This window comes from Styela clava, chromosome 4 (genome assembly GCF_964204865.1).
Source record: "Styela clava chromosome 4, kaStyClav1.hap1.2, whole genome shotgun sequence".
NCBI classification, from domain to species: domain Eukaryota; kingdom Metazoa; phylum Chordata; class Ascidiacea; order Stolidobranchia; family Styelidae; genus Styela; species Styela clava.
The window spans coordinates 20,446,491-20,469,056 of record NC_135253.1 but is presented as its reverse complement, the minus strand read 5'-3'; the positions used below and the strand labels follow the sequence as shown (position 1 = coordinate 20,469,056).

At 33.9% G+C, this 22,566-nt stretch overlaps 1 protein-coding gene across 1 annotated transcript in view; it reads left to right on the top strand.

The window, feature by feature from the left end:
• LOC120326601 (uncharacterized) overlaps nt 1-22,566 on the top strand; it is a 144,184-nt gene that overhangs the window by 71,094 nt on the left and 50,524 nt on the right. Inside the window, exons 70-96 of the mRNA XM_078111542.1 lie at nt 335-454; nt 1,037-1,160; nt 1,946-2,058; nt 2,851-3,035; nt 4,769-5,028; nt 5,330-5,469; nt 5,963-6,091; nt 6,580-6,725; nt 7,213-7,372; nt 7,847-7,957; nt 9,140-9,327; nt 9,593-9,839; nt 12,173-12,269; nt 13,152-13,312; nt 13,658-13,831; nt 14,411-14,520; nt 14,808-14,970; nt 15,474-15,659; nt 16,329-16,436; nt 16,986-17,147; nt 18,069-18,188; nt 18,608-18,706; nt 19,400-19,663; nt 19,924-20,093; nt 20,635-20,752; nt 21,514-21,636; nt 22,195-22,372. Of these exons, the coding sequence (XP_077967668.1) occupies nt 335-454; nt 1,037-1,160; nt 1,946-2,058; nt 2,851-3,035; nt 4,769-5,028; nt 5,330-5,469; nt 5,963-6,091; nt 6,580-6,725; nt 7,213-7,372; nt 7,847-7,957; nt 9,140-9,327; nt 9,593-9,839; nt 12,173-12,269; nt 13,152-13,312; nt 13,658-13,831; nt 14,411-14,520; nt 14,808-14,970; nt 15,474-15,659; nt 16,329-16,436; nt 16,986-17,147; nt 18,069-18,188; nt 18,608-18,706; nt 19,400-19,663; nt 19,924-20,093; nt 20,635-20,752; nt 21,514-21,636; nt 22,195-22,372 (4,156 nt within the window). The remainder of the gene's footprint in view (nt 1-334; nt 455-1,036; nt 1,161-1,945; nt 2,059-2,850; nt 3,036-4,768; nt 5,029-5,329; nt 5,470-5,962; nt 6,092-6,579; nt 6,726-7,212; nt 7,373-7,846; nt 7,958-9,139; nt 9,328-9,592; nt 9,840-12,172; nt 12,270-13,151; nt 13,313-13,657; nt 13,832-14,410; nt 14,521-14,807; nt 14,971-15,473; nt 15,660-16,328; nt 16,437-16,985; nt 17,148-18,068; nt 18,189-18,607; nt 18,707-19,399; nt 19,664-19,923; nt 20,094-20,634; nt 20,753-21,513; nt 21,637-22,194; nt 22,373-22,566) is intronic.

The window sequence follows — 22,566 nt, the reverse complement described above, 5'->3', positions numbered from 1 at the left end:
CGCAACCTGATTACCAAGTGAAACGCCTGAGTAATGACTGCCGTCAATATTCATGTTTATTTGTTTGTGTTTGTGACTCGTTTTCTTTTTTCTTTGGTAAGTGAACGCGTTTAATACGTTTTAAACCTATTTTATTAGGTTTTGTTCACTTTCCAGATTCTTCGCCTTAATCTTTTGTGTATATGTGTTTATTTTGTTTTTGCGAATGAATCGAAATAAAATCTTATCTTATCTTATCTTAAAATTAATAATAACAACAATTTTTTAATTTTCCAGAACGATTATTTATGGGTCTATTTGTTGTCCAATAACAAGTACCATTTCACTATTACAGGGTTAAATGATACTAGCTGCTTGTGTCCTGTGAATGATTCTTTGCCATCCACCGGAGGAAAATGTCCTGCTGGCTATTTCTGCCCATTGGGTTCGAATGCACCACAACCTTGCACAGCAGGTGAGTTATAAAGTTTAATAAATATTTCTACAGTGAGAAAGTTATTCAAGTTTATTTTTTCAAGTTTAATAGGAAAAAACGATATTTACATCACTGGGGAAGGGAAGCCACAGCGAACCAAAACTGGTTATCGAGCGACACCCAAGGTTTTTTTACAAATTATGAATTGCCTAAAGTCATACGCAAATTGATATTTACTGTTGAATAATTCACCACCATAATTCTATATGGTTTCAGTAGTTCTTTGCATTCGAGTGGTTGGTAACATTGCTGAGAGATGAGTCTTTTTACTTCTGAGTCATCTTAAATTTGCTTCAAGCAAATTCCCCTAAAAAAGAATTTTGATACTTGTTTGGCTCTTAGGTTCTTAGATTACCATTTTAGTAAATGATCATCTCGATCATTTTCTTTTGATCATCATCATCATTTTGATCATCTTCTATAAACCTAGGAAAGATTTTTTAATTTATTTTTTCTAATAATATATTTTGATCAGTGGCATGATAGATGAAAATTGAATGTTGGTATTTAAAAAAATCTCATATTATTTGAAAAAATTTCTTATATTTTTGATTCTCCTAGGTGAATTTTGTGCTACTGAAGAACTTGGAAGTACAACAAGTGGACAATGTTCAGCTGGTTACTATTGCAGCCGTGCAAGTCAATTTTCTGAACCAGTAGATGGTGTGACTGGTGGTAGTTGCCCGTAAGTTATTGAGCTGAAAATAACTATGGGCCGAAATATTAGAGAAGAAGAATTAGCTATTTATAATTTCTGCCATTTTAATGATATATAGAAAAAGATTGCTTGACTCATCACCAATGTAACTTGATTCATGTAACCGCTAATTGGTTACAGCTTCCTCCTCTATCAAGCATGCATCTGAAACAAAAAACTGTTTAACTACTTGTATGCCCGATAAGGACTATTAACTGGGCGAGGAGCCGCATTTGCTATATGAATAATCCGTAGTATCAGTTTTCTTATCTTCTGAAATATGAAAATCTATCTTAGATGTATTAGATTAATTTTTCTGAGCTTCTGTCACAGCTAATGATTTTCCTCCAAGTAAACCATTATGTTACCATTATGTTCAAACAATTCATGCTCGACAAAACTTGAAGAACTTCAAAAACGTTTCATTTTGTGTTACAATTCAACAGCTTTTGTTTAAATAACACATTTGATATGATAAAATGAATAACTTGAAATGTTCAATAACTGTTAAACTTGAATTAGATTTTCATGTATCTTCATGAAATTAGGAACTTGAAAATCAATTAATCAGTGTTTTCCTTAATTCCAAATCGTTTCAAAACTATCTGTATTGAACAGCACAAATTTTATAAAATATTCAGTATTCCAATACATTCCAAAATATATTTATATAATTATTTCCAAAGAGTAAATCATTAAGTGAAAATAGTGTTAGTATGAAAGCAAAAGTTCGTTACTGAAATTGTGAACAACTCGTTATTATTTTTCCTTAGGCCTGGTCACTATTGTATAGTAGGAACAGCTGTACCAGAGCCATGCCCTGCAGGAACATACAGTGGGAGTTTTAATAATAAAGAGTTATCAGACTGCAACACTTGTACTCAAGGTTTGTGATTGGGAAATTAATAATTTTATTTAAAATATTAAAATTGATCCACATTGTACGATTCAATGTTAGACTACCACATAGGTGCCGCTGCTTGATAACCATTACTGGTTTATCGTGTCTCCCTTCACACTGAAATACATTATTTGTATTTTACCTCATTGTTTGTATGTACACTTTCGTATTTTTGGTATGTGAAAAAACTACTCACTGACTGACTTTTTTACAATTGTACAAAACAAGTTAGAACCCAAATTAAGACTGGGTGCAGGGTTAACTCTATTACTGCCAAAGAATTTTACTAAATACATTTTTTTAAATACTAATACTAATAAATAATAACTATTTGATGGGTATCTTAAAAATGTCATGTTGAACTTAGTTTGAGACGTGTGGACCAAGTGGGACAATAAGGGAAAATGTATGGGCGAGAGGACAAGTGTATATTTTTGATACACAGTCAGTCCATGCTGCCGAAAACAGATAGTTAGCTGGTTAATCCCATAACCGACATTGACTGGTAACTGAGTGTGAGGCCGCGATTTGCCATATGATTAAGCCTCAAATTTGATGTGTGTTATCTTGCTTTGTAACAAACCACAGCTGGCTCATATTGCCCAGTTAATGATTTTCGTTCTTGGTTCAAGACAGAGATATTAATTATTTAATCAAGAATAACAAATGTTCTCTTTTATAACCTTCTAAAAATGACATATATGATGGCCAATGTAAATCAGCTGAAATTTAGGAGAATTTCCTGTACTGTATTTTTACTGAATTGCCTCATTTCAGGTTCATACTGTGAGGCTGCTGCAACTTCGGAAACTGGTGATTGTGCCGCAGGATTTTATTGCCCTCCTGGTCAGAACACAAGTACACCCACTGACTATGAATGTCCTGCTGGTTCATATTGCCCTGGGAAAAACTCGGAACCCTACGCATGTCAGAATGGAACATACCAAAGTTCGTCTGGACAGGTTGGCCTTTGTATTGTTTTGGCAAAATTCGCATCATCAATATAAATAACCAATATTCAAATGTCTTATTTTAATTACAGAGAGTGATATTGTAAAAAATTCATCAAGTGTTGTATAAACAAAAACTTTAGTTTGAAGTTTGATATGTTAGAACAAAAAATCCCTTATATTTAAATTGCTTTATCATAAATACACAGTATCACATTTTAAAGAAGTAATTCAAGTATTCCTTAAACAACAATTGAAACCTAGCATCTCGCACAATGTTTCAACAAAAAAAAATGCAAAATTCTATATTTAATTTGAAGCAAAATCTACAACCCAAATTTTCTGTTGCTCCAGCGAAACTGTTCAAAAGCCTACTTTAAAATAGAAAGCTTTTGGGTTCAGATTTGATTTAGAGTTCAGTGAGTTGAAAAACGTATTGAAAAGAATGAAACAGAAAATATTAACCAGAGTTTGAGTAACATGCTTTTTAATGTTTTGGAACAGACTAAAAAACACTAAAACATAATTCAAACTACAAATGGTCAATTAGACTAAAATATACACTTTTACATTCACATGGACAATGAACATTGGTGTGGTTTCAAACCACTGATTTAGATCATTTTATATCAAATAAAATCAATAAGATATGGGAAAATACTCTAACCAGAAATTTAAATCCTAATGTTAAGCATGTACTGTACTTGTTGGAATAGATCAGGGGTGGGCACACCGCGGCTCGCCAGACTTTTTGTGCGGCTCTTTTCGCTAACATAAATTATTATCCAAATTTTAACTAAGAGAAAAACTTTAATGTAAACTCATTTAATTTATTGAAAGTCGTAAAGAAGTTTTCGTCAATGATTAAGACAAATTATGTTTTAGTATGAAAATCGCTGTAGAGTTGAATTTAAGTCAGTCAAGTCAGCAAATCTTTCGTCACAATGGTCAATGTTTATTGATGCTTGGCGGTATTGCTGCTTAATTGCGGTTAGTTAGTCTAAGTTACTGTGCGATATGTCCTCAATTAAGAAACGAAAGTACGAAGATGAAAACAGAGTTGTTAAGTCAAAATGGGAAGAAGAGTACGCATTTACCAGTCAGAAGAATAAACCTTTGTGCATAATCTGCCATAAGCTACTAAGTCAGAATAAAGTCAGCAATGTTAAACGGCACCATGAATCGAATCATGAAAACTTCTTACGAGACTACCCTTGTAAATCAGCTATAAGGAAACACAAATTAAATGAGCTCAAATTGTGCATATATTTCAGCATAGCTGCCTTGTTTGACTATTTATTGTTATTAGACTCTTGTGTGAATTTCTTTTCTGTTCATGGTATTTTGATAGGAATGATAAATTCACAAATTCTGCGGCTCTTTTAAAGTTCTGCCTTGCAGCATGCGGCTCTTATACTAAAAAATTGTGCCCACCCCTGGAATAGATGGCAACACACAGGCAGCAACAGCATATTATATACAGTTGAAGTTTCATATATGTTTTCTGTACCTTTTGTTATGTACAAGGGGATAAAAAAACAGGAAAATTTTTGTAATTAGTTCTTTGAAATTGAAGAAAATTTCAATACATTTCTGTTTGTGAATGATTGTACCCTAAGGTTTCAGTAATCTAGTTCACTTTTTACAAAAGTTATGTTCTGTATAGATATTATCCAAATGAACAGTGTTCTGTTTTCTTGGGTCACTTTGTATTTTAAATATTAACAAGTTATCTCAATTTTCAGACATCATGTGATCCATGCCCGGAAGGCTACTACTGTGAAACCATTGGGAGTTCTATTGTAGGAGTCAGCGTCCCTGTCGAATGTCCACAAGGCTACTTTTGCCCAATAGGAACTTCTTTTTCAACCCAATATGGATGTCCTTTGGGCACTTACGGAAATAGGACTAAGTTGACTAAAATGTCACAATGTACAGATTGCACTGGCGGATGGTATTGTGATGAAACTGGCCTTCCAGGTCCTGCTGGGCCATGCATTATGGGGTTTGTTGATTACTTTATCTTCTTAGAGCAGAGATTAATGAAAATTGTGGGGAAACTGAATGTCCCAGTAAAGTTTGCATTAATTTATAAATAAAAATGAGATAGGTTTGTTGAACTTATATAGAATGGACGAAATATTCTTAATATGACCTTAACCTGACACAAATCATTTTTACCAAGTCAATGGTTTACGATGAATTAGTTTCATATTGAAGTTATTGAAAGATTTTATTTATTTCAAAAAATAAGAATCAAAATTATATATTTCTTATAATTAAACAAATGAATCAACATTTTTCAGATTCTACTGCACACTTGGTGCACAAATACCAAATCCTACGGATGGTGTAACAGGGAATAAATGCCCGAAAGGATCATATTGTCCCGCACAAACCACTGCCCCAAAAGATTGCCCAGATTCTACCTTCAACCCCGAATTTGGTAAGTTTCATCAAATTGCTGAACTTCTATCACTTCGGCAAGATTTCTTATTTTAAATCACAAGTCGGTATTTAACATACTTGTTTGGTCACAATCACACATCTTTTCAATTTTCATCAGAGAATTTTTCCATCAGTTTATTCTTAAAATTATTACTATTGCTTTCTCTGTACTATTGGATCACTCCAATCTTTACCGAACGATATTAGGCAGTTTCTCAATATTACTATCCGCAGAGATAGCCAAAATGGATATAGTCACAATGCGCTATTAACAAGTCATGTACAGCTTTTTTACAAAATTTTAATGTGGTATAGAAATGTTTATTTTACAATCAAAGTCTAGCATCCGTTTCTATAAAATGCATTTTTGCATAATAAAATTGAAGGTTATCATGTGAAAACCATTTCAAGTTCATCGACCTTTTTGAAAAACCCTTTCATCCTTTTCATGTAAAATTTGTTCAAGTAATTTATTTCAACATTGTATTCAGGTATCACAGCATTCTCAAAATGCACAGATTGTACTGGAGGAAAGTATTGTGAGACTGATGGACTGAAAGAACCTACCGGAAATTGCACTGCTGGTTACTATTGCCCAACAAAATCACAGTCTTCTACAGGTGTGATGTTTATTACTATCAATGATTAGTTGTGCTCACCAGTTGGCACATCATTCCAAGCGTTAGGAATGTGTGAATATTACACCTCTGATTACCCTGCGTGGGTTTGCAGGTATGAATCCTGTGCAAGAGGATTGCTAGATTTATCGTCATCATAAAGTGGTCTACATAACCGCTGGTCAGTTACGATTTCCTCGACCATGAAGTACTTGCATCTGAACTGTAGATTACCACTGTGATGGTGTCACAAAGTGTTCATTAATTCTTTTGTCTATCTCAGATAAAATCCATGTATATTTCTTGTAATAAAGTAATAGCCTTTAAGATAAACTTCCATTTTAAACTGTTTTACATTTGAGAGCAATTGGTCCAGTAAGGGAGTAGAAAAACGAAGTTTTATTGTATCCAAAATATCAAAAAAGAAACAATTGAATGAAACAATCTTTTAATTTTAAAAATATCTCCAAACTTTTTATATCATACTTTAGCAAACAAATGTCCTGCTGGATATCACTGCCCAGAAGGTTCCGCAGATCCTCTACCTTGCGAACCTGGTACTTATACTGATTCTGAATTACAATCTGTATGCACTGCTTGTACAGAAGGAAATTTTTGCAATGGAACAAGTATTGTGGTATGTAATTTATTTTTGTTCTGCTTCTGACTTGAAAAATGATGCAACACAGACGTCTACCAGTAATTAATCACAAGCCAGAGCAATGTGTCACTTTGTATTGTTCCAGGAAAGTTTTTGTATCGATGGCCTAGTTGTTGATTATTGTATCTAACTTTATCGACTTCTCAGCTTAAATATTGTGAGTTTCATTTCAATGCCTACTGCCTGAGTTGATTGCAAAGAGTTGATTCGGTAATGCCGAACCATTCCAATCTTAATCAATCTTGGCCCTCATGCAACAGTGGCTGCCATACAGAGCCCACTTCTGAGTGAAGTTGTGAAAAGGGCCCATAAGAAGATTCACACAAGGATTAGTTTCAAGCTGTCCAGCATAAGCTCGTTTGGACTTGAAGCAATAAAAAAAGTTTACCAAATAAGCTTTTTATATATGCTTTTTTTTAGAAAAATACAAACTAATAACCTCTTTTAACAATTTTCTCTTTAGACCTGTCCACAAGGGTCATACTGTATACCAGGATCAAATAGCCCGACACCATGTCCTCGTGGCACCTATGGAGACAGATCAGGACTAACAGCAGAAAGTCAATGCAGGCTTTGTGATCCCGGAAAATACTGCCCAGATCTTGGCGCTCTTAATTTTGCAGGTTTGTCACCTTTAACTTGCATTTACTCTATATTTAGGACAATATGCTAATTCTTTACTTTACAAAAAAAACATGGTAAAAACATGAATTAAAAGTATATTGGCAAGTAATTTGAGTTGAGTTTAACATGCATTCCTGTTGGTAAACATTATTTAAAATCAATAGTCAAAGTTTGCAATTGTCAACCAGTGCATGTTTCTTCAGAGTTTGCATTGAGCACTTGTGCCCACACAATAATGATTACCTCATCATGATCAAGACATATGAACAGCCAGTAAATTTGCTATCTGAAATTGTGGTGAAATATAAACTTTGTCATAGAATAATTAACATGGCATATAATTACTTAAGTTACAATATTATGACTTTTTTCATCTTGTTAGATAGCATGAAACTAGCTGGTAGCACAGAAATGTCAAAGAATATGATTCAACTAATTTTAAATGCATCATTTTCAATTGGTTTATTTTGTAGGTAATTGTACTGCAGGATACTTCTGTAGGAATGGATCCGACTCGATAACACCTTCTGGAGGAAATATTGGTGATGCTGGAATATGCCCTGCTGGTCATTACTGCCCTCTAGGTAAAATATTATTTTATTGTATTTAACCCTTTCCGTGCTGTGGGCACGTATACGTACCAACGACAAAAGTCGCTAGATTGCGGGGGGTACGTTGATGTACTCCACTGTTTTATTTAGCAATCGGTCGCAAACTGTTGGTCTAGTTTTTCCGGGTTTTAGTTTATTGATAAGAAGTCTTCTTCGAAATTAACATAAGCGACGGTAAATCTCGCTTTCGTTTACGACGGGAATTTTATTTGCGGGGGAACGAAGGAGTGTTTTTGAAATTTATGCAAATTTCTGTGTTTTTTGGGTGGTAATAGGAGACATATTATCCCTTCCATCTACCAAAGTATTTTGAGTTAGATCACGAAATTGCTACAGCAATATTAAGCTATTGTTTGCCAACCACGAAGCGGTAACAGTCAAGGATTTAGCGAATATTTCTATTTTTTATCACGGTTTGAAGTTTCAACTCCCAAGAAAAAAAAATGCCTTTTTTCTATCCGGTTTGTGAATCAGACCACCACTTTTAAAACAACTTTTTTTTTTAATCGCCAATTGCAAGCTCTTTAAATAAGCTTTTCAACGAGCCGTCAGTGGGCAGCAGAGGATCATTAGTTTTTCGTTAGTCGATCGATTAGTTGTGGGGGTACAAATGTATAAAATCGACGTAGCAAATACGATTATTTAATAAAAAATAAAAATCGCATGGAAAGGATTAAGACATCTTTACCATATGACACCAACATAGGTTAAGTATTACTCTCTAACACAGGGGTGGGCAAGGTTTTTAGATCTGGGGCCAAAATTTTTGCGCATCTAGACTGGCGAGCCATGTATGTGTGACGTAAAAGTTACACTTTAGGAACAATATTTACATTGTTACAAAAGCAAAAGTGGAAAAAGACAAGCCTCGTGCCAAAACTAAATTCAATTGCAATCTCAACAAATTGCTTTAGCTATTTCAGCTAAAACATCAAAATTTGGTTTTAGTTTGATTGTGGCAGCATCAGGCGGGCCAGATTGAATTACCAAATAGACTGGATTTGGCCCCCTGGCAGTAGTTTGCCCATGTCAGGTCAGATCTCTTTTGTTCATGTTAGTGCTGTATAATTAACTTTATTATCTCCATTCATTTAATAGCTATTAGCATTATATTCATACTAGCGATTCATTCTCAATCTATTAAACTTTATTCAGGAACCGGAGAACCGAATGCTTGCTCCCCTGGTACCTTCAACAACATGACTCAAAAATCTCAGCCATCAGACTGTGTTTTATGTTCTGCTGGAATGTATTGTGAAACCAGTGGTTTGGATTCCCCCACTGCAGAATGTGATGTTGGATTCTACTGTATTGAAGGATCAAGTTCAGCTAGATCACCTGTGGTATGTCTGATATCTTTTATTCAACACTCATATTTTACATGATTTCAAATTATTTAAATTAACAGGACAGGACAGGCGTTTGAAGCATTGATTTTTCAACAAATAAAAAGGTTCCAGGCATAATCTATATATGAATTTAGATAACTGGAATTTTTAGGTATGAATGCCCACTCATCATCATTTTAATGTACCCTAGTCTGTCCCTTTATTATCCATTACTATATACCCTTAACAATTTACAATATCAGAACTATATCATTTACAGGCAACTGCGACAGGTGGACCATGCCCAGTAGGTTCTTATTGTCCCCAAGGAAGCAGCATAAACAAACTGTGTGAAGGAGGAACCTACGCGCCAACAACTATGATGGGTGAATGCCTTGCATGCCCAGCTGGATCATTCTGTGCAACTGGTGCCCACAATACTACAGAGTGTCCTGTTGGTCATCACTGTGAACTGAATTCAACCTTTGCAACTCCATGCACGAATGGCACTTATAATAATGAGACAGGTGATCTATCACCTCTGTTAATTTTTTTTATTGGAGTTTACGTTTACGTGGAACATGTTACTTTATTGTTTTCTACTAGATGTCTGAAAAAAAAAATTTTCATTTTAAAACTATTTGATGTTTAACTCTTTGAACTCTGACGGCTCTGAGCGAAGTTACTCGCTCACCCTGAAGGTTCGCGGCGCCGTATTGGTAGAACAATAAAATAAGTCTAAATACTGGCTATTTGGCACGCTTGTAACTTTTTACCAATTATAGGTAGCACGTTGTGAGACATTTCAATCGAAAGGAAATTTTATCGTGCATTCAGAATGTATTTTCCATTTTAAAATACATTTTGTCAAAATTAATAAAATTGACCTCAATCTAACAGTCATTTTTCCGCATGTATGTGAGTTTTGGCTTGAAATTTTGTTAGTTTGGTACAAAATATACTGCCAATATTTGATGTTCATAAAGAGTTTTTTATAAACTTTTTGTTGATATTCGAATTACTATTGTGGCTGCCATATAACCAATTTTATATTTAAATATTTAATTGTGTAACATTGTATCGGGTGAACAACATCGATAAGCGGCCATGACGCACTGATTACGCAGCTACGCAATAGCCGATCACATGACTACCGTCATGAAGATGTTGATAAGTACGTTCGAAACGTATTGCGTGGCAAAATGCGCAAGATAACTTTCACAACGACGTTCTCAGCGGGACATCGGTCGCCGAGTTTCGATATGATATTAACCCTGTATGGATTGAAGTACCGACGTCGAGTAATGCGTGCAGTATTAGCGAAGTGAAGTTAATATCGTCATATAAAATTTCACGTGGAAAATCATTTATTCGCCCATGAGTATTTGTTCAAATATCAACCAAAATAAGTACTTGCCTGCTCTGCAGATCAAAATATCTGATTTTAAGAATGTTAGGCGAAGCAAGTGGATGGAATAATATCTGAGAGCACTAATAATGCAGAAAGAGCAACTCTTATTCCAACAAGATCATATGCGTCGCCAGAACTAGATACCCCACCGCAAAACGCCAGTTCTAATAATAGATGCGTCGTATGCAGCAACATTTACATTATTGCCAAAAAAACAATCCAGCTGCTAAAGACAAAGCGTTGCTGAAACGATGCGAGACAGTATATAAGTACAAATACTGTAATGAGTACCTATGTATAGGTAACGAAACCAACAACCATTGGTATAACTGGCACAACAAAGTGCAATATTGGATTTAGTCTGCCTAATATTTTCATGTTCTTCATTGTTCCGGGCACAACAAAGTGCAATATTCAATTTAAAATTTTTAGCAAGCAGTCTTTTATGTACATACATTTTTCATGGTCTTTATTGTTCCGTTATCCGCTAATAAAATCACAATCTTGTTCATATTGCGTATACGTAACCACAACTTAATGGGGCTTGAGCGGGCAGTCAAAGTCAAAGCGTAGTGCGAATTTTGAATGCGTAGCATCGGGTTAATTAATTACTTCCTGCGGACATTTAAATAATAACATCTCGACGTAACGTTATTGCGGATATCGTCACGTTTAGTTGCATTTGCGTAATATGCGTAAAGTTGTGCGTGACGAGACGTTACCTCTCTTCAATGAGAACATCAATTTGACGCAGCGTCGCTGTTAAATCTACAGATAATCGAATATATTTGGTCATAAAATTTGAATGGCTCATCGTAAAATCGTTTTGGATACGTATATAAAAAGCTATTCAAATTCTCCACATATATTGCCGATTGAATATGTGGCTATTTAGCAAGAAGTCGAAATTCTTTATATTAAATATTTGTTATCATACAATAATTTCATACGCACTTTCAAATTGCCAATTTTACTGAAACATCGTATATTAGAGCACCGATCATCACAATATAATTAGTCCCAATAACAAGCTTTCATGCAATATAAAATTTATTTAAATACTCATTGTGGTTCTAGAGATACGAGATCATAAAGTTGATTCCCTCCGACACGAAAAACAAGCCGGTAAACCGGCTTGCCGGGGCACAGAGCGTACTCAAACAAGCCGGTAAACCGGCTTGCCGGGTTCAAGCGGTTAAATATTCCCTAATCCAAACTTGTTTCATGTTTAAGTGTTCTTTTGCTGTTATTATATGTTGGGTATTTTTTATTAATATAATATATCAATTATCATCATCATGGTCATGATAAAAACATGTATATACATATATATAAATTGGTGTACAACTGAAGAGCACATTAAATGCAATATGTATTTCATACAAACATTCCTCTGGTCCAGTGTTTGCCAACTAACACTTCAAATCTATAATAATATTTAATTCACAGGAGGTATGGGACCAGAAGCATGTCAATATTGTTGGCCTGGATGGTATTGCCCTGATCAAGGAATGGAATATCCTGCTAGGCAGTGTGCTCCTGGGTGGTAAGTTGTTAAGTTTATGAGTATAGGTATTGTATAGGTTCACCTCAACTTTCAATAATTTCTAAAATCAATTTTTAACCACCACCACTTTGCCGGAAGATGAAGGTTTAAAGGTTTCATCATCTTGTACAATACCAGTTTTGTAAATGCTAGTCTCCTCGCCATGACAATGTGGTTTATGTAACCTGTAATTGGTTACAAAGTCCTCCACCAGCCTCTTCCACATATTAGAACCAATAAATTTTTTTATATAAAATACCAATTGGTGCTGGTAATTTATGGCTGACCATAGCTTGCCATATACTAAAACCATCTCAACAATCTTCCTCTTCTGTAACTGCAGCTAAATATATGAGATCCATGATCTGCTCTACTTGAAATCGTATTTTTTAATATAAAAAACGAGAATATCGATCAGAGACCGAAGACTTATCGATCGAAAGTTAGGGGATCCCCCAAAACAGCGCTCTTACTTTATAGTGACACCTTGTGTCCCATCACTAATTAATTAATACCTCGCTAATTATACGACATAATTCGCCCAAAATCAATAGGCTTCTGGTCCGAGATAAGATGAATGCACATGCAAAATCTGAAGCAGATTCAATCTCGCTTTCGTGAGATATCGCGTGCATCTAACAGACAAACAGACATACAGACAGACAAATTCCTATCAACATACTTACCGATTAAAATCCATAAGTAATTAGCTAGGGAGCTATATACATTTCATAGTAAAAACAAAGACATGCAAAGCAAATTCCCGAGCGTTTCAATCACATCACATGATTACCAGTTCTAGTAACCAACCTCTGCAGAGCTGATTTTTAATCACTTCCGTTTATGCCTAACACCTGATTATTTTCTATTTAATACTATAAGGTACTGCACCCTTGGTTCATGGATGTACGAACCGGTTGTAGTGGGAAGTGGGGCAGATATTTTAAGCTGTGTTTGCCCAGTTGCTGACGGTATTGGTGGACGATGTTTATCAGGAACCTACTGTCCAGAAGGAAGTGCGGCACCACAGATATGTGATCCAGGTAGATATATTTCGTTCCTGTATTTTTGAACAATAAACTTTTTTTCCTCACCTTTGAATTCTCTGACTTTTGAGGTGCAGTGAAGGGTATGTTGCAAATATTTATGTTAGAATTTGTGTATTGTGTGGATTTGTGTATGTTTGTGTACTCAATTAAAAGGTAATAATATGTATGGATGAATCATACATTTTGGAAATATTATGAAATATTTTTAGACATTACAGTTAAATTTGTTTAATAAATGAGACATACACACATGCATAACTCCTGTGTCAAAATTATAAGCTCTGAATATCATATCTTCGGTTATAAAGCTATAACTATGTTATATCCATGTCATTTTAGGTTCATATTGTGATTTGGATGAGTTGGACGCAGTAGCAGGACCATGTCAAGCCGGTCATTTTTGTACCAATGGCAGCACAGAGATCGCACCAGTTGGTAAATCGTATGGTGATATATGTCCAATGGGTCATTACTGCCCACAAGGGAGTCCAGCACCAACAGCTTGTGATGCAGGTATGACCTTTTGTGGTACTTAAAATATTCTATAATTCAAGCGCCGGTGGGTTTTAACATGTTTCTCCAATCTAAATGATTAGAATGACAAATCGTGTTCTTTTTGTCAATATGTCAGCTATGGGATAGCAAGTGTGTTTCTACTGTATTGCTTGAGCCGTCATTTCCATATATCACTAAAAGTTTGTCAACTGTCATTTCTGCTCATAATATCTTGTAAATTGTTTATTGTACATTTTTAAACTCTGTTGCAATGCTTTGAATAAAGTGCATAAAACAAAGAGTAAATGAGACATGGAATATCAAAAGTAAAATTACTTTGAGAATCAATGTGAAAAATTACTAGTAGTGGAATGTAATGTGATGCAATGTATCAATTTGTGCTGAAGAAATTGATTTGGAATTTGGAAAATCAAGAACTATTTTCAAGTTATTAATGCTAAGTTCGTTTCATGTGGCCAGGGATAAACTATATTAATCTAATATATTAATAAAAACGTCTTGAAGTATTTGCCACAGTTCAAACTATCTATTGTTCAAGCAGAATCCATTTTCTACGATTATTTTTCTTTTTTGCAGGATATTTCTCAGATGTAGAAGGAAATGAAAAGGCTGCTGATTGTCAGAACTGTACTGGTGGCTTTGCTTGTAGGTCACCTGGTACTGAGACACCAGTTGTCAAATGCCAAGTAAGACTAATATTCTAGAAAGTAGCAGTTCACATTGTTAACACTATTGTTTTCGCGGTTGGATAGCATTACGTATATCTTAAAAAACAAACATAATGCAATCAAGCTCACATATGACTTTGCTTGAATTTCTGTCTGTTTTGCTTTCTAGTAAGTATGCATGACCTTACATTGAGAAAGTTTCTATGGAAATAAGGCATTGTTTCAATAAAATGTAACATATGTGTGTGTACTGCATGAAAGTTTCTTAGTAATATAAAAATTCCAATGCAAAATTTTCATTTCAGGTTGGTTACTATTGCGAACCAGGATCTACAGAATCAGCACCTTCAACAGCAAAATGTCCCAGAGGAACTCAATGCCCTGAACAAAGTCCACTGTACACACCATGTTATTCTGGTACTTACCAACCTGATGAAGGAATGGGAAGCTGTTTGGAATGCGATGCTGGTATGGTTTTTTGTATATATTATTAAATGAAATCGTTAAGTATTTCAATTATTTTTTCGTGGTGAACAAGTGATAACTAATGCCACAATGATTATTATAATTGAGCAGCAGGGTTGTAGCCGGGGTGTTCTGCAATTTCTAATTGCCAAAGTAGACCATACTAGATATTGGTCCAGCTGAAGGCCAGAAAATGTGAGATTTGTCGAGAGTCTTGATGGTTTAAAAAGGATTTCAAGCTTCAAAAAAATTACTATGCATGATACAAAAAAATTATTTCTTTTTCGGACCCCAACTGCAATCGTGATGCAGAAACAATCATTTACTCATAATCATATTTTACTGAATTCAAATATCTTGTCTTCACATAAATTAATTATAGGTATAGATGGGTATTTTCTAATCAATTTGTATGATGAGCCAAGAGTCAAATTATTCTTTATTACTTTTCGTGGTTCTTCCGTGTACAAAATTCTTAAAAAAAATATTAATTTTGTTTCAAACAGGGAGCTACTGTGACTATACTCAAGCACTAGCTAGTGGCCAATTAGGAGTCGTGACCCCTGTTCAATGTCCACCTGGTTTCTACTGCCCTTCAGGAACAAACTATTTATCAGAGTATCCATGCCCTGCTGGTACATACAGCAGCTCACCTGGGCTTACTTCTCAAAGCTGCACTCCATGTGATAAAGGTAAGAAACAAAGCAATTTATGAATTCTAGTTAAATTCATGTATTTAATCTTGTGTGTGGGTCATTGTGAACAAAACTGTAATTTTCTCTTGGAACCTCTAAGCATAGCGGAGTGTTGAGTTTGGTAAGTATCTGTGGCCAATGGTTCATGCAACTTTGTGAGACTTACTGAGAGTGAGAGACATATTAGGCAGATAACCATGGAAATGATATTTGTTAACGAGGAGCAACACAAAACTATGTAAAGCAAAACTTGTCACAGTTGAAATAATGATTGTCAAAACAATGTCTCTGATAGAGAGTTTTACACTGTTCATTCAGTAGAAATTTTGGAATAAAAGATTCAAACATTTGAATACATCCAAAACGAACATAAAAAACACTTGTGAATACAGAAAAACAAGTGATTTATATAAATACACATGTGTGTTGCTAACGTGCATGTAAATAACTAGTATTTTGATTGCGGAAAAACCCAAATAAGATCTTTATTACACCCAAAATTTTCCATTCACAAATATTTTGTGGCCTAAATGTTGAGTATGTTAGAAACTGAGTAGATAGATGTCGGTTTGATACTGCATTGAAAAGTTGTCGTTATCCTATGCTATAAGAGATTCCAGGAACTTTGTCTATAAATCACTAACAATATCTATTCCACTATTTTAGGTTACTACTGTGATGTGACTAATCTGACTAGTGTTGTTGATCAATGTTATCCTGGATATTACTGCCCTGAAGGTTCCAGTGATCCAGAACAGAATGACTGCAGACAAGGTTAGTATTTTACTTGTATGTATTTTTATCTTTTAGATTTTCTTAGGTGATAGAACAAGGCAACATGGTCAAGATTTTTGTTTGTCTTTTTAATATTTTTGTATAGAAAACACAGATAAAAAATTCACACAATTTTAATATTTAATATTATTCAATCCATGAACAAACAATTATGTCCAAACATACCATTTATATATTTATTTATATACTTTTTATATTTATTTTTGCGTGCCAAAAGCAGACGAATCACTTGGCAATCGTTGAATAGCTTTTAGTTTTGCTTCCCATTACAATACACCCATCTTTTTTTAACTAGTTATACTTTATTGATCTTGATTTTAATAGTTTACTTTTTTATACCCACAGTTAATTAGTTTTATTCATTCTAAGAGAGAACAAATCATGAAATATATTTAGATAGTGAAAACATCTTTGTTATCCAGTTTCTTGTGAGCAGAGATGAAATATAACTGCCAGTTTCTTGACACTTTTATTTCATCCTCCTATTAATACTCCCATCTTTACTTTTATGCTCTTCATTCAATTCAGGTTACTTCTGTGTGCAAGGATCATTCGCTGAAGAACCTTGTCCTGCTGGTACATATGGAGCAAGTCCCAGACTTGGATCTCAATCAGAATGTTCAGATTGTGAACCTGGACTATATTGCCAGGGAACTGGGAATCCAGAACCCTCTGGTGGCTGCACTGCAGGTATTCTACACTTTTACTTTTTTAAGTATGTATCTAAAATTATATATAACTTTTTACAAAAAAGGATATGTCACAAATTTTCAAAGTGAATGTTTTATTTTAAGCTTTTATTAGGTTGCCTATTGAGCTTTAAGATAAGATTGGGCTTTTTATATACCGTATATCCCAGATAGATGTATAGTTGATAAAAATGGCTTAATTATTTTCAGTGACAATGTCCTGTTCTCTAGTTATCATTACAGGCTGAATATGGGAATGATAGGATACTGTGATTACCCGGAAATAAAACATTGTCTTATTTCAATTTTTTTTTTAAAAAAAATAACGCTAGGGCTCTTTTTTGGAGGATATATTTATTTTCATTCATCAAAAACAAAATTACAAAGTAGAAAATTACGAGATTGCCAAATATAAAAAAGAATATGGAAACCGATATCCATTTAATTAAATGACGCGTTTTTCTCTCTCACACGTTTTAGATTAATCATTGAAACGTGTGGGAGAAATTTCTTGCTATCAACTAGGTAAAAAAAAAAGTCGTACTATTGACTAGGTCTTATTCTAAGGATAAGACTTATATCAAAATCATTCTCAAAATTATATATCTATATATATATATCTTACTAATGTTTGAATTATAGAATGATGTTATTGAATTGAATATCAATTACTGTAATTTCAAATATTGGACTACTTTATCTACTCACTGATCTAATAATGATTCATACACAGTACTATTTATAGATTCTCTAATCTCGACTTAAACTGTAAAGAAATATTATTTTTCGAAAACCATGCTGTACTTACATGTACTTTTATTTTAGATTCAACACTTTTTTGCTATTTATATGACTATGAAAGAGCCATACAATAATTTTTTTTAATTATGTATAAAATTGTAATTGTTGAATTATGTTTTAGGCTATTATTGCTCTGGAAAATCATCTGAGCCTTCGCCAGTTAGTAAATCTTATGGAGATGTTTGTCAACCTGGATATTATTGTCCAACTAATAGTAGTACTCAGACAGCATGCTCACCAGGTTTGTTTTTCCATTTCGATTTTTATGAACAATTTATATGAATCAAACTCTGTACTAGTTTACTACAGGGATAGGAAGCAGGTTTAAAATCACAGTCTCTCTGACATGGATAGATTTTATTATTTTATGAAGTATCACAAAATTATAGAAGTGAAAAAATAAATTGATGGTTAGGAGCTGTAGTCATTAAAATTTCTTGTAGCTGCGACTCCGGCTTCAGCTCCATCTAACAGGTTAAATTAGTTCCAGCTCCAATAAAATTACCTTGTCTCCAAGCCCTGGTTTACTGATAAGTAGCACTTTTTTATTTCTTTATGAGGCATTTTATTCATCGCTATTACAAGATATTTACTGGTTTAATATTGGTCAAACCTTGTTTAGAGAATCGACATAAAATCAAATTTTATTCGCAATTTTAGGAACGTTCAATCCAAACCCACAAATGACTCAAGCATCAGATTGCAAAGAATGCACTCCAAGATATTTTTGCAATGATAGTGCATTGAGTGGAAAATCAGGTGAGAGAGAAAATGAAATTTCTGGTATATTCTGAGAAAATTACACAAAACAATTCCTAGGGACCCTCGAACATCTACTCTCAAAATGACACTCTCGTTTCATAGAGTTACTTTTTGATATGTGCTATTTATGACATAAAATTATCACAGTATAAATGCAAATTTGGTTAATTTTAAATATATTTAAAAAACGATTTACAATTTTTTTGTCTATAGTGGTTTGTCTGACCAAAGTTAGACTTTGAACCATTCAATTTAGCCATTTCAATTCTTGCAGTAGTATCTTTCCAGTTAGTCCATTCAAGAATCTGAAGAAAATAATACCTCATTATTGGCTAAAAGTCCAATAATATCTGTAGCAAAATGGCCAGGGCTCTCACAAGATAAATAAAATTTGTCAGCTGCCCCCAAAATTCCATTCTATGTATACAGAACTTTACAATTTTTGAAATTAATCCCCATTATCTATGCAGTTAGTGCATAAAGATACACTACCACGAAGGCAGAAAGAAAGAATCAGTAATTATATGCATGTTACTCAAACATATAATTCAATATTGTTGTAATTGGAAATATTAGGCTTATGATCTTTGTAGCAAAATGGCTGCAACTGCCCACAATCTGAATAGAAGTTATAAAACTAGAATAGTAAGTTAAATTACAATATATTATACTTTATAAAATTATTCACAGGTCTTTGTTCTCCTGGCTATTACTGTGATGGAGGTGCTGTCAATTCAAAACAACATGAATGTCCACCAGGATCATTCTGTGTAGAAGGTTCAGCCGCTCCAGAACCATGTGAAAATGGAACATATTCTAACTACTCTGGAGCAGCAGTCTGTGATATATGTCCTGCTGGTTATTATTGTGTGAATAGAGACAGAGCAGATCCATGCCTGCCTGGGCATTATTGTCCAGCTGGTACTGGATCTGATCTAAGGAAGTGTCCATCAGGTAATAACAACTAAAACTGATTTATGTAATGGACGGTGCATTTTTGTACCCACTAGCTTACTTGGCGTTATGAATTTCCAGACCTGCTCACCTCCTTTTGAAATTCTTGGTTACTTCCCTGAATACGAACTCTTGGTTACTTCCCTGAATACAAACTCTAATTTTTTATGTATATGTAAAATTAACTTTTATCATTTTATCTCTTTTTATTCAAGTTATAGGAAAAGGTTTTAAAACTTTTAACCTTTGTTTTCACACAGGAACATTCAACCCAACATATGGTTTGTCATCAGAGTCTCAATGTAGTCAGTGTACAGGCGGATATTATTGTCAAACACCAGGATTTAGTTCGGAAACTGGGAAATGTGATGCTGGATTTAATTGTATTACTGGAGTCGATACTAATCAACCAAATAATGCAACAAATAAGGTATTGTAAATGCAATCTTTTCTTTCTAAATTTTGAAAAATTACAAATTTAAATGCCACATTGAGGTCTTTTACATCTTCTTTGTTTCCAACAAGTATTTGAATAAAAAAACACTTATATTTTTAGAGCCTACTATTTATATTAAAGGACCAGATTATTTTGTTCAACATGGACAATATGTTATATTCTAAATTTCTGAGATGATGAATATGGGATTCGAACCCAAGCTTATCTACAGCCTTGCCAACATACTAACCCACTTGACTAGCCTAACCTACTAAACATTAAGCCCTTTATTTTGGATCAACCAAGAAATTGATTTTCAAACAGTAAAAATGTATTGTTGTTGACTAAGTGCGTTCATTATGTATGTAACTCTGTAATTTAGAGGGCCTACAATGCTAAAATGCTAAAATTTTCCTAACATACCAAATACTAAATCATTTATTCAGTACTCTTTGCGCATCAGTAAATCATTTACTTTTCCAAACTGTGTAGATTTTTGTCATTGCTTCATTCATAATATTTTTACTCTATACAGGGATCTGGAGAGCCATGTCCACTTGGCCATGAATGTCCTGATGGTTCAGCAATTCCATGTCCTGCTGGAACATATGCCAATGTAGTTGGAAAATCTTCATGTGATCCATGCTTACAGGGTAGGTTTAAAATTTCCAATTAGTGTTAAAAGTGGGTTATATTTATTACATTTACACGCTATCATTTTGAACATGAAAATTGTTAGATTTACAGTTGAGATTCCTGCTTTTATTCTAGAAGAATAGTTTTTATACTACAAGTTTTTAATCTGTTAACTTTATTTTCCTCTTTTCCTGAAGGTGCTTCAAGTGCAGCGCCAACTGACATAATTGTGTTTATGATCTCATTATTAGATTTGAATTTTTATTCTGTGGTTGTAATTTTTTTCATTCATGTTCACTATTTTAATTGAAACTTCTAATCACATTTTGGGAAATGTACATGAAAAAAGTACCAATTGATTTGGCAACCATAGGGGTTTATTTTCACTAATCAATTTCAACTTTTTATTAGTAATGTTTACAATTGAAATTAAAGTAACATTATTTTGAAAACTCTTATAAAAAAATACATTTAAAGAGATACAGGAATAATGATCAGGTAAACAGTTGTCTGCCTACTGAGTTGTACTTTTGAAGATGTTTTATGAACATTATTTTTTTCAATTTGCCTAGTATAGCAGCAAAGTAAATATAGAGATACAGTTAAAAAACAGATGACAGCAAGTATTTTATCATTATTCATTCATTTGATTATTTTATGTGGATATAATCATAGTCAAAATTTAGGATAATTATATCCAAAGGTTTTTGGTGATATTTGATCTGTTCATAATTTTATAGTTTTTAGTTTATAATGACAGTTTTATTTATAACTTTAGGTTTCTATTGTGATGGAGCTACTATCAATCCGGTAGAATGTCCACAAGGACATTATTGCCCGGTAGGAACAGAATTTGACAAACAATATCCTTGTCCATCTGGATCATACAATTCTAAAACAGGTAAAGTGAACTGCAGGCTTCGTTATTTTATCAGTTTCTTTTAATTAGAAGAGGACTTCCACAAAATATTTACAGAAAAAAATGTTTTATATAGCGGCCCATTTTATTAGGTATTTTGCCTAGTAGCTATTGACTTCTGATAGCCACATCCTTAAAATTTTAACACCATTTCGTACTATACTGCAACTTTTTTATTTCAATTTCTGCATTTATTCGACTATAACATGCAAAATTCTGTACTGTTATTCACACTAGAGAGTTATACTGAAATAAACAGCATAGCACGCTTGTTATTGCGGGGCGGCGTGCCTCTGGTGATTGTCGCTCTAGATATGTGGTGCGATTCCTTTTCACCCTATGGTGCGAATAAGACAGAAATTCAAAAATTTTCAAGAAAAGCATTCCTATGGTGCAAATGAAAAATAAATTTGAACCCGAGTTGGAAAGTCTGCAATGTCAACACAGTCAAGTCGAAGGCTTTGGCCACATCATCACACAGTACCAACTACTTTAATGTAATCAACAGAAGCGTTGCAATGAATAACATTTTTTTTTCAGGTCAATCAAATTCCAGCTGTGAGTCTTGTTCAGCTGGAATGTATTGTGAAGGAACCGGAAATATCGAACCAGATGGAAATTGCACTGGTGGTTATTTCTGCAGCAGCGGGGCTGATTCTTCTCAACCAGTAACGAATGGTGATCCCACTATTGTTCCCGGGACTCCATCTTCAGCAAGGTAAATTGTCATAATTCTAATTTATCTTTGTAAGATGTTGTAGAGCAAATTCTGAAGCAAGAATCTTTTTGATAAAATAACTCCGATTCTTAGTCTGATTGCATTGTAGATTGAGATTGAAAACCAAGGAGTCTAATAATTTTCTTGCTCACATTTATTCACAAGAATTGAACCTGTGAACTAACTTGAAAAAT